This window comes from Pararge aegeria, chromosome 13 (genome assembly GCF_905163445.1).
Source record: "Pararge aegeria chromosome 13, ilParAegt1.1, whole genome shotgun sequence".
NCBI classification, from domain to species: Eukaryota; Metazoa; Arthropoda; class Insecta; order Lepidoptera; family Nymphalidae; genus Pararge; species Pararge aegeria.
In genome coordinates this window covers 17,157,241-17,173,897 of record NC_053192.1, presented here as the reverse complement: position 1 = coordinate 17,173,897, position 16,657 = coordinate 17,157,241, and the positions used below count along the sequence as shown (strand labels likewise).

The 16,657-nt window shown below is 36.1% G+C and overlaps 1 protein-coding gene across 1 annotated transcript; it reads left to right on the top strand.

Annotated features, from left to right (window-relative positions):
- Positions 1 to 663: 663 nt before the first annotated feature.
- On the top strand, positions 664 to 9,849 carry LOC120629018 (forkhead box protein J3-like). Its single transcript, XM_039897744.1, has 6 exons — positions 664 to 1,208; positions 2,938 to 3,061; positions 3,640 to 3,786; positions 5,487 to 5,652; positions 6,232 to 6,309; positions 7,908 to 9,849. Exons 1-6 carry the CDS (start codon positions 1,015 to 1,017, stop codon positions 8,132 to 8,134), a joined length of 936 nt encoding a protein of 311 aa, XP_039753678.1. The 5' UTR covers positions 664 to 1,014; the 3' UTR covers positions 8,135 to 9,849.
- Positions 9,850 to 16,657: the final 6,808 nt, after the last annotated feature.

The window sequence follows — 16,657 nt, the reverse complement described above, 5'->3', positions numbered from 1 at the left end:
AATTCAAATGAAACTTCACAGTTCACATGCTGTCAAATTCTGACATTGTAGACGTATTACAAACACAATATCGATGGACATATCCATATCGATTTCATTGTAAATATTTTTTCATTATTATACAGTAAACTAACACAAACTACGAATTTAATCGCAGGCAACAACTGACAAAGTATGGATTTAAAATCTATTGCTGAAAACTGCACTAAAATCCGTTTCCTAGTTTTAAAGATACAACGATAGATATAAAAAAATATCTGAAACTCTCATTTCAATTTGATCAAAAAAAAATAACCAGCCTCTTTATCACTATAATATTATGATCAACAGCCGTGTATTTGATATAATTGCATTTTTTTTTCTATCAACAATGGATAGGAAGGATTACGTTCAATTCAAATTTATCTTTCTTGTTAAGGATAGTTTCGAATCAAAGGGCATCTTTAATATAAAACTGGCATAAAAATGCAGCATATACGTTTTCTCTTTGAAAATACGATAAATGTGGAGATGAATAAAAAATAATTGATTTCATTCCGATTGCTATCGTGATATTTTCGCTCTATACATTGCATTCAAATCAAAGAGGATTTAAACACTACATTATTATAATGTCCTAATTTTATCTGTCTGCCGCCATTTTCCTTGTTGTAGGCGCCTCAAATGTCATAATAATTTCATTTTCTGAAAAATTACGTTTTCTTTAATGTTTTACGTTCTTTTTAATGTTTCATTGATGTCTAACGCTAATTCTTGTCCTAATTTCGGTTTGTTTGCACTCAATTTCGCAAATTGTGTTAGTGATTTCTGCCGACACTCCAAGGATTTTCAATTGGTGTTTTACAATGAATATCAGAGATCATCCTCATAAAAGGTAGCGAGTAGCGAGTGATTTCGACGCCCACAAGACTTTGTTACAAGGGCTACGCAGTGCTTTTGGATTTTTTTGGCGTGTTACGTTGAGAGATGGATATGTGATGAAGTCGGTGTAGAAAGTGCGTTGTATGAGGAACAATGAGCGACTCGCCAGGAGTGGAGTGGCTCCCGGCATACAGCCCGGGGCCCCCGCGGCACAGTCCCCTGGGGCCCATCCCTCGCTTCCTGTACGAGGACGTGCAGCCGCCGTCACTGCAACAGGAAAACAACAACAGGGAAACAGAGCTCTCACAGAACACTAATAAAATCAAACATGCCAAGCCAGCCTACAGGTACTACTACCTATGGTTACTTATACCTACTATTTTCCTTAAGAGCAGAAACCTTCAAATTATTTATTCATGACTCATCAGTTCTGTATGATTTTGACTTGTTGTGTTTTCAAAATACATTATACTCAATTGCATTAATATTTATTAGAAGAAATTGTGTACTGCGTTTATTAAGGAAACATTTTAACACACCAGTTGTCTGCAACATTGTTTGAAATAATAAGTAGTTTCAGCCCATCTACACTTCTTTAACTATATCCATACTAAAATATATAATGTACTGTTCTACTGTTACCATCCTACAGATGGGTATATACCTACAATCACATTTCACTATTTATCAAAATTGTACCTCTTGATTAAATTATACTCTGTGGTGTACAATAAGAGTGTATTTATTAATTCATTCCATATTTGAAATTGAATAAATGAGTGCACTCAATAAGTTTGGAAAAATAATTTTCTGCATTGTTCTTGGTTTCAATGTACAAGAGACCTTGTCCATGTCAGCCAGAGGCTTAAAAGTGGGTTGGAATCTGGCTAGTTTCACAATTTGTAGCAAACAAATAAATATAGAAGGTTAAATAAGTAGTTTCAATATTTGTGTACAAAATACAGGTAGAGGCTTAAAAAAGACTAGGTTCTAGGTTCTGTATGTGGTTTTTTTTTTGTATTTGTTCCTCAAATTCTCACCAATTCACTGTGGTCAATCTAGGAGCAATTGTTTTGTAAAAGCTTTTTGAGAACTGTTAACAGTTTGGAAGGGTATACTCATGGGCTGGTCCTTTTAACAACTAAGTTTTTGATCTGTCTTAACTAAACGAAATTCATTTATAATTCTGGTGTCATTTTCACAATATTCCCCTTAAAATAAGGGTTCTTTCCCTCGTTGCTCCTTCATTGCTGAAGATTGTGGTCTTGTTGTAATTGCAAACTAAAGGACCACTTCCTATCGCAATACGGTGGTACTGTTTAAACTTAGTTATTGTTTTTTTTTATTTTTCCTTTACTCTTTTTTGTGTTAGTTTAGCTAGTTTATGTCTCTCTTAATTGTTTTTTCTCCTTCTAACTGACAATAAAGTTTTTATTTGCAAGTTGTGGCAGTCTTTAAGTGGGTCTACAATATAACATTTATATGTTTTTTCATTTTTAGTTTAGTTTTTAAGCGTTGTTGTTGTAACCTGTTGATTGTCCCTTAAATAAATAAAATTGCAACCCTGTACAGACCAGTTGCTTCCATCAGCTTCTATCCGAGGTCTATATCTATATGTAAAATTTGCATTTGGGGTCCCTCAGCTTTTCTGCCCGTCTTGTTTGTGAACAGCATCTCGGACTCTTGCCTTTGGTGTTTCCTTACTTTGATAATAAGTGTATCTATACTCTTATCGCCACCTTGCATGATATGTCCGTCATAAGAGAGCAGGCGTTGATAGCATATGGAGGAATACCAAGCTTTTAGCCCTAGTTGTGAAAAGGTAAAAGCATTTGTGCATCCTTAACATTCGCCTTCACCACCACAATAGATGCACATCTATTTTTTGCCTTTAATGGTCTATGTTTCTATTCTGTACTTGAAAATGGGACCAAACAGACAAAACAACTCTTGGTTTTCCTCTAGGTTATTCCACCATAAATTATACTAAAATAGGATAAGCATATATATAATTAACCAAATTAGTTGAAATAATTGTCACACCTAAACCTAAAACTAAAATTACTCTTATTCCAGTTATGCAAGTATGATCAGACTGGCCATCAGCAGTTCACCGAATGGCAAGATGACACTTAACGAAATATACAATTATATTTGTAATGCATTCCCCTACTACAAAGAGGCTGGGAAGGGTTGGATGGTTTGTATATCACATTGTTTATATTCTTTACATAAATAATTATAATAATAATAAAGTTTTTAATTTATTCCATCTAAATTTACAATTTTCAATCCTTACAAACTAACTGTGTTAGTAATTGGTAATTTTGATTTTTAATAAATTCTTAAGTTAGTGTTAGTCCTTATGTTAGATGGATCCCTTAGGATGGGTGTAAGCCTCCACCATATCTTTCCACACTTTTCTTTCTTTCATCCACTCCATCCCAGCAATGTGGATTATGTCATCAGCCCATCTTTTCTTAGGTCTGCCAACATTACTTTTACAGCCTGGTCCTACCCATTTTGTTAGAATTCTAGTCCATCTACTATCTTTGCACCTGGAGATGTGACCAGCCCATTGCCACTTCAATTAAAGGGTATGGTTTAGAGCATCTGTTAGTTTTGTTTTATATTAATTTACTGAAACTATTCACGTAAAGAAAAAAAATTGCAAAAGCAAATAAAAGCATAAATGTAAGATGCCAAATTCTCCTGCCGGTGTACCGACACTATGAAATTGAATAGACTACATAATACATTATTGGTTTGTTATTACAGAACTCAATAAGGCACAATCTCTCACTGAACAAGTGCTTTATGAAGGTGGCCCGAAGTAAGGATGACCCTGGGAAGGGTTCGTACTGGGCAATGGACAGCAGCTACAAAATGGCAGAGGTCACGCAGAGACGCAAACGCAGCTTAAGGGTGAGTATTCGTCCGTCGAATAGTATCCAACATGCCATGGCCTTCATCATCCCAGCTAATTTCAAGATTTTGACTGTTATCTTGGAATAACTGCTTCACATTAAGCAGTCATTATAAGATTATTTCGAGGAAAAGTGGAGCAAAATAGTCAGTGTATGGTACCCCAGCAGGGCTAGCACAGCCAGGAGTCAAATATTATACCCCCCCGAATACATCCGCTACCAATAGATGTGTCCACCTGCTAAAATACGGGCACATAGAATAGGAAAAGCTTACCCCTGTTTATTATTATATATATAGATATATATATTATTGATAATTATATCATTGATAATGGTTATACACAAGTACACAAGTTTAGTGTTGTGACCGTTTATCGGATGTCTGTATGACAATCTTTACTTTGGGACAATGGTATGATAAAAGCACGAATTTTAATGTTTTTGTCACTATGTTGGTCTGTTTACAAATCTTCGGAATGAATCTATGTATTTCAATGGTTACTGGTACTTTAATATGCTAGTAAAGAATTTTACAACATAAATAACTGTACCAATTTTTGTTGAAGTCGTTGAATACTAATGTGAATAATAATAATGGCACTGCGTGTGCTTCCTTTTAAAGCAGGAAACGCGTAAAAAAATATTTTTAGAGACAAAGTAACTCATAGTAAAGAAAATCTTTTGAGGAAAATTGAATGGAATATAAGTATTATATTAACATAAAGGAAACTAACTTTGTTATTGACTATGATTTGACCTTATATAACATTCTAACATTCATACCTAACGATGAAAAAAGATGCTATGGTTGAAAGTCCGCGCAAGTCTTGTTTAGACCTCTTTTCACCCAAATGTAATATTACGTCGATATTATTAAGTCAAATTCAGATATCACCAGCCGGTTAATCAAATCAAAATCGGCGGTTTCGAAGATAGACGACCGATTGAGGCAGTGGGCTTTATGAGTCCGAGGCCGTGGGTTTGATTCCCACAAATGGAAAACTTGAATATTTTTCAGTGCCTGGGTGTTTATATGCATATTATAAGTATTTATGTATATTATTCATCAGTCATCTTAGTACGCATAACACAAGCTACGCTTACTTTTGGGGCTAGATGGCGTAAGAGTATTGTCGTAAAAAAAAAGAAGATATTTACCTTACTTAAAATTATTTCACTGGACTGAAATATAATTATTTATCTTGTTGGTATTTATTGATTATCGTAAATACATAGCGTATTGTCATTAACTGATTATTTTGATACAGTTTTCGAATCTTACAATGATTAGTTTATTTATATCCTGTGATTTTAAATAACGATGAAGTAAAATAATCATAAATTATCGATAAATTAATTACGCATTTTTAGGGTTCTGTATCATATACCTAGCCTAGTGGATAAGGCTCCGGCTTCTCTTTTGGAGGGATCGAGTGCAATCCTTGCCACGTACCTCTGACTTTTCGGAGTTACGTGCGTTTTATTAAATTTATGCAATTTAAATTTCACTGGTTTTAACGGTGAAGCAAAACGGAAACCATAGGGGTTTTCACTTTTCATAACGTTCTCAAAGGCATGCGAAGTCTACCGATTCGCGTAAAATCCTTTTTGAAAAGAAAAGAGAGTTATGAATTCAGAAGGCCTGAGAGGTTTTTGCCTACTTGGTAATTTTATACATGTTTGTAATATTTATTGCAGATGGCGCCGTACAGTCCAGAATGTAGCTCGAACAGCAGCGGCGAGGCCGGCGCGGCGGGCGTCGACGCCGCGCCCACGCCGCCGGCCACGCCCACCACCCCTACCACGCCCACAACGCCCACCACCGCCGTCATCAAGGAGGAGCAGGCCGTTAAACTGGAGAACAGTGAGTATGGGGCTTGAAACAAGTTCTTAAATGACTTCTTTGATTTTATTTATTCCACTACAAGTTAGCCTTTGACTGAAATCTCACCTGGTGGCAAGTGTTGATGCAGTCTAAGATGGGTAATCATACCCCTAATCGGTTTCTACGCGACATCGCTCACTTTCAGAACACTTAACCGCTTGGCGGCACGTTTTTGGTAGGGTGGTATGGTAGTACGGCCAAAGCCTCCCACCAGACCAGACCAAAGAAAATTCAGATACTATAAATTCTCAAATTGGCCCTGCCGGGAATCGAACCCGGGACCTCTTACGGACATCTACACGGCGCTCACCAGGGAGGTCGTCAAAAATTAGTACTCGTGTGTGTAGCATCATACTTGTGTCTATAGCCTAGTGGCTAGACACTCGAGGCCTACGTACACACCTCTAACTTTTTGGAGCATTCCATAATTACTCTTTCTTTCAACTGTAATAGAATAAATTGAGCACATACACCGGGTACATTAAATACATAAAGATGTTTTGGTCCTTCGAGCCGGATTTTAGCAAATCTTAATGTGTGTTTGAAATATTTTTATAGCTGATTCAAGACACACAGACGACGCGTTAACGGCGCTCATGAATGAAGAGCTGATCACAGATGCTGACATCAGCAGAGGTAACTGCCATTAAATAAACACTTGTAAATGGACGACTGTCTGAGTTTAATAAATATTTATTTATTTTAGTACGCGTTGTTAAAGTTCGTAAGTGCGCATGGGGATTTAGAGTACTGGGCTCTCCGCCCCGTGGAGGGCTTACTAGAACAATTTGAAACCGATCACTGAGCAGGTTTCAGTCGTGTTGATTGAAAACACACTTTTGAAATATCTTCCTAATTCATCTTCTTACTAATATTATAAATGCGAAAGCGTGTCTTGTTTGTTTGTTTGCGTGTCCTTCCTTCACGCTTAAGTAACCAGTCAACTTGATTTTTGACTTATAGAGTTAGTTGCGATCATGGAGAGTAACATAGAAATTAAACGGTAGCGACGGAATCATTAAAAATTCGTAATAAACGCGGGCAACAGCAAGTAAAATTATAAATGTGGAAAAAAAAGTAATATTTGACCTTGAATAAAATTGTCTACATGTTGATGAAATAATACTACACAGGCCTTAGAGGTGAATTATGTACTGTCTCTAAGACTTACCTGTGAAACCGGACACCTAATAGTTTTTGAGTAAACCGCTGCCATAGTCTAACATCACATGTAAAATTAAAATCATGTGACTCCAGCCACTTTATTGGGTACCCGTTTCGTAGCGTAGGTACTATGCGCGTGTTGGTCTTTTATCTTCAATAGGATTGTCATAAGTAAACTATTAGAATGTTTTGAGTTTACAGGGTGATTCCTTATGAAATATACGTATGCACCCTTCCACATTACTTCGTAAGTCGGTTACGCGTTGTATCAACAGAGCAACACTGCACTGGACGTGCGAGTAAAGTGCTATAATTACACCGGCTACCGTGTCCTTCAGACTGGAACACATCAATGTTGCTAAGCTCCAGAAATAAAAACATGGTGTTACTACTTCTCCGGACTTTTGGACGACCTCCCAGGCGCAACGGTGACCGCTGTGAATTTAAGTAGGAGGTCCCGGTATTGCCGGCAGGGGAATTTAGGAATTTATAATTTCTGAATTGTCTCTGGTCTGGTCCGGTGGGAGCCTTTGGCCGTGGCTGGTTACCCTACCTACCGAAAAAGACGTGCCGCTAACCAATTTAGTGTTCCCGTGCGATGTCGCGTAGTAACCGATTAGGCTACCATACTCCCCAACAGATTACCCGCTACCATCTTAGACTGAGATTGCAGTCAAGGGCTAACTTGTAGTGGAATAAAAAAACAAATAATTTACTATTACTAAAATGATATACAGCAATGAATTCTAGGTACATTCTTGAAGTCGAAGTCAAATATTTCTTTATTCAAATAGGCACATGGATGGCACTTTAGATGCGTTGTTTACATACAGAATGTGTACATGCAGTGAGTAGTGATGTCGATAACTATATTCGTGAACTTAAAACTAAAGATTCGAATGGTAATGGAAGAATGGGTTTCTTCTTAGACCAGGGTGCTAAGATGGTGAATGAATGAATGGTGGTTCAACAAACTTAGCCGGGTGGTCTTCAACGTTGCAGATCTGTGTCATCAGATCTGTCAACTGGACTTGAGGTTCCTGTCACGCGGACGTGGTTGTGTGTTCCAGAAAGCTGGTGGTGGTCGGGCGCGCGGCGACACGTGTGCGTCGTGCGCCACAGCGCTCTCACTGACGACTACGGCAACTTCCTCGACACGCGGCACCACTGCGACTGCCCGCTCGACACCACGCCCACGACGCCAACGACGCCCACGATGCCCACGACGCCCATCATCGCCGGGGAAGAGGTGGGCGTTGACGCTCTGCCTACGACGCCGCCCTGGCACGCGTTATAACACCGCGTACTCCTGATGCGTGAGTGTTGGAAAACTAAATACTACGTGTAGCTGTAGGTGTATACGTGAACATAATTATATGGATTATACATTTTGGCAACCCTGTGTACTTTATGACAGATGGTGGTCATCAATTTTGTAAAACCTCCATGTGAATAACGCAACGGTGAAAGTTTTGATGCGGATCAGAAGATATACAAATGTAATATTATCATGAATATACTATCTGTGGATTGATTCACATTTCAAATGAGTCAATATCGTAGTTTTTTAAAATTTTGTATCTCAAAAAGATATCGGAATTAGCTGGCTCTAATTCTTTTGAAAAACACAAAGAGATAAATGTTATGACGTTAATTCTATGACATTCGAGGTACTGCGAAAGTTGCTCGCACATGCTGATTTGTCCTTATCGCATTTTACGTACGCGAAAGTGTGTTGCGTGCAGTCCTTGTAGCAACGTGCGATCAGCTTTAAATGGATGAAGAGGTGAACTAAAACTGTTCACCCATTCAGCACAGGTGCGGAATTAGGCGCTTGCGTCAGTACTCAACAATCAAATTGCGGCAAAAGTACGTGTCCACAGCATCGGACGCGCCGAAGAAACTCGAATGCCTGCCGAAAGAGATATATCGGTACGTGTCGCATTTTTTCGGCACTTCCGGCGCATATCGATGGGTGTGCGCGCCGAATTATGGCGCAAAAATACTAGGGCTGCAGATGTAAATGACTGTAAAGATGTTATAGTTAGAGTTGGTACCACGTACCGCTACTATATATTGTAGCACTAGGTCTAGCGTAATATGTATGCCAGTATTTTGAAAGTTATATCGAAAAAGGTTGAGTTTTTTTTTGCAGTTTTTAAAGGTTTTACGATTTCGAAAACGTGCCATCCGTGGAAATGCTAATTTAATAAGAATTTAAAGAAGCTCATGCCCAAGGTTAATATCAGAATTTTTCTTTGTGGCGTGGAAACCAGAAACACAGTATATGTAGTTTTCAATGTGGTGTATTCAGTTTGAAAGCGGGTTTACCGAGATTTTTTTCTGCTCTATTTATTTATTGGCTATGTCATAATTGGATAGTTTTCCTATGTTTTAGTACGTACAAATAATTTTCTGCTCACCCTCAAAAATTTATTTTCCCTCAACTTCAGGTTTATAGTTTATAAACAAATTATTTTGTGTTGTAGACATTCAGCGGTAATTAACTTTTTGTTAACATTTCCACTGATGGCAAACAAACAAGAAATATACCAGTTTGTAAGTGTGTTCAGCTGTAATATATATACATACATATATAACATAGTGTATTTGTAGTAAACTAAGTTATACCTAAAACGAAAAATAGTTTATATAAAAACGAAACTTTTTTTAAAAAAAACAGAGTACATGTAAAGTGTAAATGAATAACATATCTGCCAACATATACATTAATATACCTAATACATAGATAGTGGGTAGTTACCTCTACGTAATATCTTTAGTGTTTTGTTTTGAATATTAGATATTTTTTTATATGTACAGCACATAGAAACTCCTAAATAGATACTATTTACTCGAAATTACGTGCGTTCGTATTTTTATTGACACTTGAGACATAAATGTTACGGAGGAAATACTCTTCGAACGTTCTAGCAATGGTACTGAATGGTAGATTTCCGTAAGATACATATATATATTTTTTTTTAATATTTTGCTATTAAGATCACAGTTAAAAATATAGGATCATAGTTGTGTTATGAGTGTTCAAACGAGTTTCGATTTTGATATTTTGCGATATGATAATTCGTTTCAACATTAGAGCATTATTTTATGTCAAAATAACTCTATTCAAAACATACACGATTGTTTTCTTTTAAGAATTTTATAAAAAATGTATACTGAAATTTGAATATTTGCAACAATTGTTTTTTATCGTAAAATTATTTACAGACATATTATGTATAAAAATATAATCTTACATATACATATATTTAAATTGAATAACAACGTAATTTTAATTTAAATAGATTGGAGAAATATTATTTTTCATCAAATAAAATAGATTAGTTTATTTTGATGACAGAGTAGTTATCCGCTGTTATATTTTAAATGTACATATTATATACATTAATGATTTAAAAGTTTGATATTTTTATGATACAAAACAAATAAGAATGAAAGTAGATTGCAAAATTAAATTTATATTATTTAAGTTTTAAACAACGTCTTAGACTAAAACCGTTTACAGTTCCCATCACGAAAGTTGGTGCTAGTTGCGAACTCCGATTAGTGATGAAAGAGGCGGGTGATCGCAGTAAATGGTTGTAGTAGCACAGACAGTGGCGTGCACTTGGTTTATTACCAGAGTATGCATACAGCAGGAAAATTGCATAAAACGACAAAAATCCTCCTCTTATACCAGTTTTAAATAATTTTTTGGGTAGGCAGTGCTTTTGTGCATTTATGAAGTGCACGCCACTGAGCACAGAGGACGCTGCTGCGTTTTATTCTCTTATTGTCTCGGATGACTTTCTATAACGAAAAGAAGCGAAAAAAAATCAAGACAGAGACAGTTTGTCGGTTTGGCGCCCTCTAGGCGGAACTACTTGACAGTACCTCTCCCCTTTGCAATAGCAGACTTGGGGCCCAGGTATACCAGACATCTTTTGTTGAGATGCCATCCCAGGGTTTATATGAGTACGTCTCCAGCAGATTTCGTGACAACTTTGGTGGTGTGAACTGTAACATCTTTTGTGTTATGGCCAAGTATAAGTAAGCCAGTTTGTGAACAGATCTCAGAACGACCAGTATATTTGCTAAAATTAAGAGCCCATTCAGGGGAGCGTCTGCCTTTGACCGGGACGCGGCTATACAGATTGAGTTGACGAGACGACTGCGTAGATATAGCTACACTAACCTAACCATACCTAACGTTTAACTAGCTTATCAAAACTGAATACCGGCTACCTATTTTTGACCCATTTGTTCTTTTTTCCTATTTATTAGACGGGTTTTAAATTTACGTCGAAACGTTTTTTGGAGCTTTTGATGGAATGCAACAGCAAATGTTCGATATTTACCGCTAATCTTAGCTGACTCACGAATCCCGTCTCAAAAACTCACTCTGTGTTAGACAAGGAAAGCTATATGCCGCAACTTTGCGTAAGATCACACCAGAGATATTTATATCTAAGTTTAAATTATAACTACATGTGGAGTATATTTTTGACGTCAATACTTTCAAACAATGATCGTGTTGATCTAATCTTAAGACCGCCTGGCAGAGATTGCTACTAAGCGATAAGGCCGCCTATTGTATTTTATCTTTAACTTTGTGTTTCTTCTTTTTATTCCCCTAACGTGAGATTCAAAGATAGAGTTAAAGAAAAAAAATAAGAACTGTCTAGTGTGACGTCACAAAATCAGTTCTCGGTCTGTGTAATAACGCCTCTTAACGAAATACATGTTAGAGACAGATGTTTTATTGTTATGTGAAATGAGCACAGAAGATACAAACAAGAATGATGACGTCACTTCATGTTATATAATTTCATACAAAATATAGTTTAGCTATTTGTTGTCGAGCGACATGTCGCTAGTGTGCTCTTACGCGTTAGTTTAGTTGCACGGCTGTACAGGCGTGTTGAATGACTAGCGTAACTCTAAGCGTGCTTCTTACGTATGTAATATGTATACAAGTAGCTTTCAGTTGAATGCTTCCTTGTGAATGAGCGGTTTGTTGCGAAGCTGTCCAGCGGTTTCAAAGTTATTTAATCTGTTGCAAGACAATTCCGACCTATCGAATGTATAAGCTACCCGAATAGTTACAATGCGGTCTAAAATTTTGCAAAGTTGTTCAAAGTTGCAATGTTGTTCATATTTTTTTGCAAAGCTGTTCAAAGTTGCAAAGTTGTTCATATTTATTGCAAAGGTGAACACATTTGTTGCCAAGTTGTTGTTCTTGTAATTTTTTTTGCACTCACTTGTGGGTAATAAACGTTCAATCAGCCTGAATTAGAGAATCGTGGAGGGTCTTAGTTAAATAAAAAATGATTTGAATTCGCAGCAAATTGCCGCAAATCGCTCAAATAGGACGCAACGTAAGAATTTATATAAATATGATTAATTATATTGTATGAATATTAGTTTTATAAATGTATAGTTTAATGACACATATACGTAAATTGCTTCTAGTTGGATTCGGCCTACGGCGAACGTTCAGTTCGCACTTGCCTAAATCATTTATAGTATCGCGTTTACATGTTATCCGATCCGATCTAGGTGCACTTTTATTGAAAACAAATTGGTTCAGATTTTAAAGAAATAAGATAAAAGGCTTTTCAATACAAAGGCTCGAATTACGAATATTTAACGTTTTTTCATACGTTTTGAGATACGGTGCCTGCCTATGTACAATTATGCCACAGTGTGCTCACAGAATTTTTATACTTTTCAAGTATTTTTCGCTTTTATACTTTTATGAAAGAAAAGAAAGAAAGTAAAATAAATATATTAATAAACTAAGCCACACATAGCAATAATAAAAATATTTCCACACTCGACTTCCACTGAGTTATCCAGCGACACTTTGCGACTCACTTGATGTAGACTTACAGCCTAGTAGGAGATATGTATACCAACACTCCAGCAATTTTAAGACCCCTACGTCCATTGATTTTCCATTTTGATCATACGCGCTGCTGATTAAATAATAAAAAAATAAACACTGACGTATTTATTTTGTCTCATAAGTTACCAGTAGATCCGTCCCTTTCTACAACAACTGTCAGCGCCATCTAGTATCAGAACTGTCATCACACCATTAGCGCTGTCAAAACATTTGAGCTTGGATCGCATCGATGTCGGATCAGGTATCGTGTAACCGCACTTATCGTATCGCTATGTTATCTGTGCCATATAGTCGGCCGAGCAGTCGAGCTAGACTAACCAGTCCCATATCTTATCAAAATGTGTTCAGGAATTTTTAGATTATATACTTATATTATTGACGTAAGGTGTGTGTATATATTAGAATAACGCTCTCAAGTTTTATAGGATATTTTGACCCGGGGTTTATCGCGGGGCGTATTCGACAAAGGTTTTTGGCATTGTTTTGATGTGTCACATAGATGTTAGCTGTTTGTACGGCGTCGCATTGTCGTCCACGACTAAGTATAGTACGTCTCACGAAGACCATCTAGTGTCGTTTGTAGTAGTGCAATTTAGGTAGCTTACAAATTGATTTTAAAATTAATTATAATTTTTGTGATTTTAATAATAAGACATTAATCATGACAAATTATTTTTTTGTTATCAAGTCTATATTTAATTTTAAGTGAAAATGTACATGACTTTTAAAAAAATATGTCGTAATAAAGGAGAGTTATTCGATAAACAATCTGAGTCTGGCTCGCTATATGAAATGTATGGACTCTTGAAGTATTGACAGCACACAGCTAACGTAATCAGACGGTCTTCGTGTGATAGAAGAAGTGTAAAAGTAAATGCAATCGATATATAGTTATTATTAAGTGAGTTATATATATCATACGAAACATTCGTTGTAAAGTATCGCTTCGAGCTGATCAATCTGAGGTGTCAATTTGGACGTACTAAACGAGTTTTATTTCACTTTGTAATAAATATTTACTAAAAAAGTGAAAAAAACAAAACTTGTTCCTTGATTGAGATTTTTTTCTGTTTAGCCCCATATTTTTCCTTGTATATTAAGAGCCACACCTCCACTGTGCGCTCAGCAAGTGATTAAAATATGTCGACGCAAGTATATAAATACGTTAATATGTAAATTGGTTCGTATATTATTAACATTCCTTGCTTGCGATACTCTGACAATGTAACAAACAAAGAATTATTTCGTATTTAAAAAATACTTATTATTTTTAACTGCAGTGTAAATAACACTGATGGAAACTATATATATTTTAAATGTATATCAAAACTTGTGAAGCCGACGGGTCCCGAACGCGAACTAAGTTTTTGATGTGTAATTAAAATTAAAAAAAAAAAGCGTAATTAAATCCAGTATTTAATGTAAGTATTCTTAGTTGCAAATGTAATTTTGTTTAATTTTAACGTTATATTTCGTTTTCGTAATTCGGTGCATAATATTAGTTGCCATCATTTTATTGTTTTTAATTTTTTTTTTGATAATATTTATTTATTTTCTGTGATAATCGCTTCGTTTTTTTTTGGAGGCAAAAAAGATAATAATTATTTACGCGGCAGACCTTTAGCGGTGTGCATCAGATATTGGATGTATTCTATAGTTTTAATGCACCAATTCAACGTATTGTGTATTGATGTAAAAGAAGTTTTGTACGCGATGTAGACAACTTTAAATTTTTCGTTGTTTATCGTTGACAGAACGCGTTAGACATTTGCGGCCAGTATTTAAACTGTCAGATGAGCTTTGATCATTTTTGTACAGCCATCTAAATAATCGGGTAAAGTATGACGCTTTATGTTTCTTTGGCAACGTTCTGACAATGCAAAATAAAGGCGAGAGCTTATCTGACGATTTAAATAATTGTATTTTGCATTATAAGAGAATTTGAGTTTGTTTCAAACAAATTCCGTGATCCTGTCTTATTTTGCCAAGAACGCTTGCTTGGAAGTGTTAATGAATTTGAGTTTCAAACTAGCTGCATAAGTCGAAACGGATCTTCGATTAGAAGCTTAAGAATCGAATATAACCGATACCATCTGAGCCGTCTGATCACAAATCTATTATCCACCTATCTCGCTCGCACTCATTGGGGCTCGAGTAGCACCGAAGTAAAGTACGTAACAGTAGCGAGTGAATACTGATTCGACCTCCTGCGTAGGATGAAGATTGCTATGACCCATAGACGGCGCGTAAGAAGTTAGCAGACCAATACCTCACTGTAGGCGGTACTAAAGCTAAGCAGATTCGCGATAATTTTGAAGCCCTCTTATTGTTCGGTTCCAAACACTTCTCAGGCAGCGCAGTCACGGCCAGCATACTTTAAAAAGAAAAAGAAAAATTAGTCATTTCTCTCATAATACCAGTGAGATGTTAACCCGCAGAGTTGAAATCCCAGTGATTAAATCAAACAGATTTCTAGGAATATAAGTTTGACTTAAACACTAGGTTGTTCTTCAGCCTTCAGAGACCTGGGATGATTAACAAATCGCGTAAATCTCCAGGTAATGTCACATTTGTAAAGGAGACGGATATGTATTTATAGTCACATCATCGTTAATCACAAATATTTTTTTAAGCGTCCAAATACATATTATGAGTTAAGACAATAAATAGGTACCCAACTCCTATTCCCAAATTACGAGCCGTTTCAATCAACATGTTTATCGTCGTAATAAAACGTCAACCATATCTCTGATTAAATATTAGTTCTTGTCCAAAGAACATCCCATTAGACCATATGTGTATCTCTTTCAAAATAACATTAACGAAGAAACTAATAGAGTTTCAACACATTTATATATCTTTCTTATTAAATTGTGTTGTGGCATTGGTTCGAGAGCTACATCATTGAATACATTATATTTCTACCGCGTCAATTTTGTTAACTTGAAAACTTAAATCAAGGATCTGGTGGAATAGGCTCTATCCCTCTAGTGGCGATAACATCTCACTGCACAATACACGCATACAAGAATGTATTAACTTTTGTGTATATATTTTTTAATTGGGTATACTTACTCCGCCTATAGATGATATTATCGGGCGAACGATTTGAAATTATTTAATTGTAACTCACCACGCTACCCGTTTACTTTAAGAGTAGAATGTTCTACCTCTAAAACATAGTTGATGTACAATAATATAAACTTTTAACAAATTGTGCGTTTTCATTTTTCACCTGCAACGTCATCGTCGATAGAATTAATTAATACTGCTGGACACGGGCCTCCTAGAGAAGAGTGGAATCCAGAGCCCAGGTACTCGAGCAAATCTAAACATTTGATGAAAAGATTCTAAGTATTTTTTACCCCTCGATAAATTTACACATAGGATACAGCGTTTTTGAGAATATACTTACCACGCTGCTCGAAAACATATGAGGCTTTACACCTACGTGTTTTATTTTCATCACACAAACATTTTCCAGTTGTGGGAATCGAACCCACAGCCTTGCACTCATAAAACAGAGTTGCTGCCAACGGCGCCAATCGGCCGTCATGTTTGAGAATATTAAAATACCAGGTGTCCAATTCTGCAGAGATGGTTTATTTGTCCATTAGCAGGTAGGTAAAAAAACAACTAATAAACAAACAGACGCACTTTTGCTTTTATGGAATATAATAAAAACGTATTATATTCGTAAAGAAAACATCTTTCATTTTAATCGTTATTCTGTTTACACATTAGCTATAAGAAGAAGAAGAAATAAATAGTATGGTGTTAGAATTTTAAGTTTTTAACAGCCACACTACGTTTTCTCGACTACTATTCTAGTTCAAGTCCTCCCTTTGAATATAATTTAATTTTGTATATAATTTCATTTCTGTTAGGTGTACAATTAAGTGTATTTTC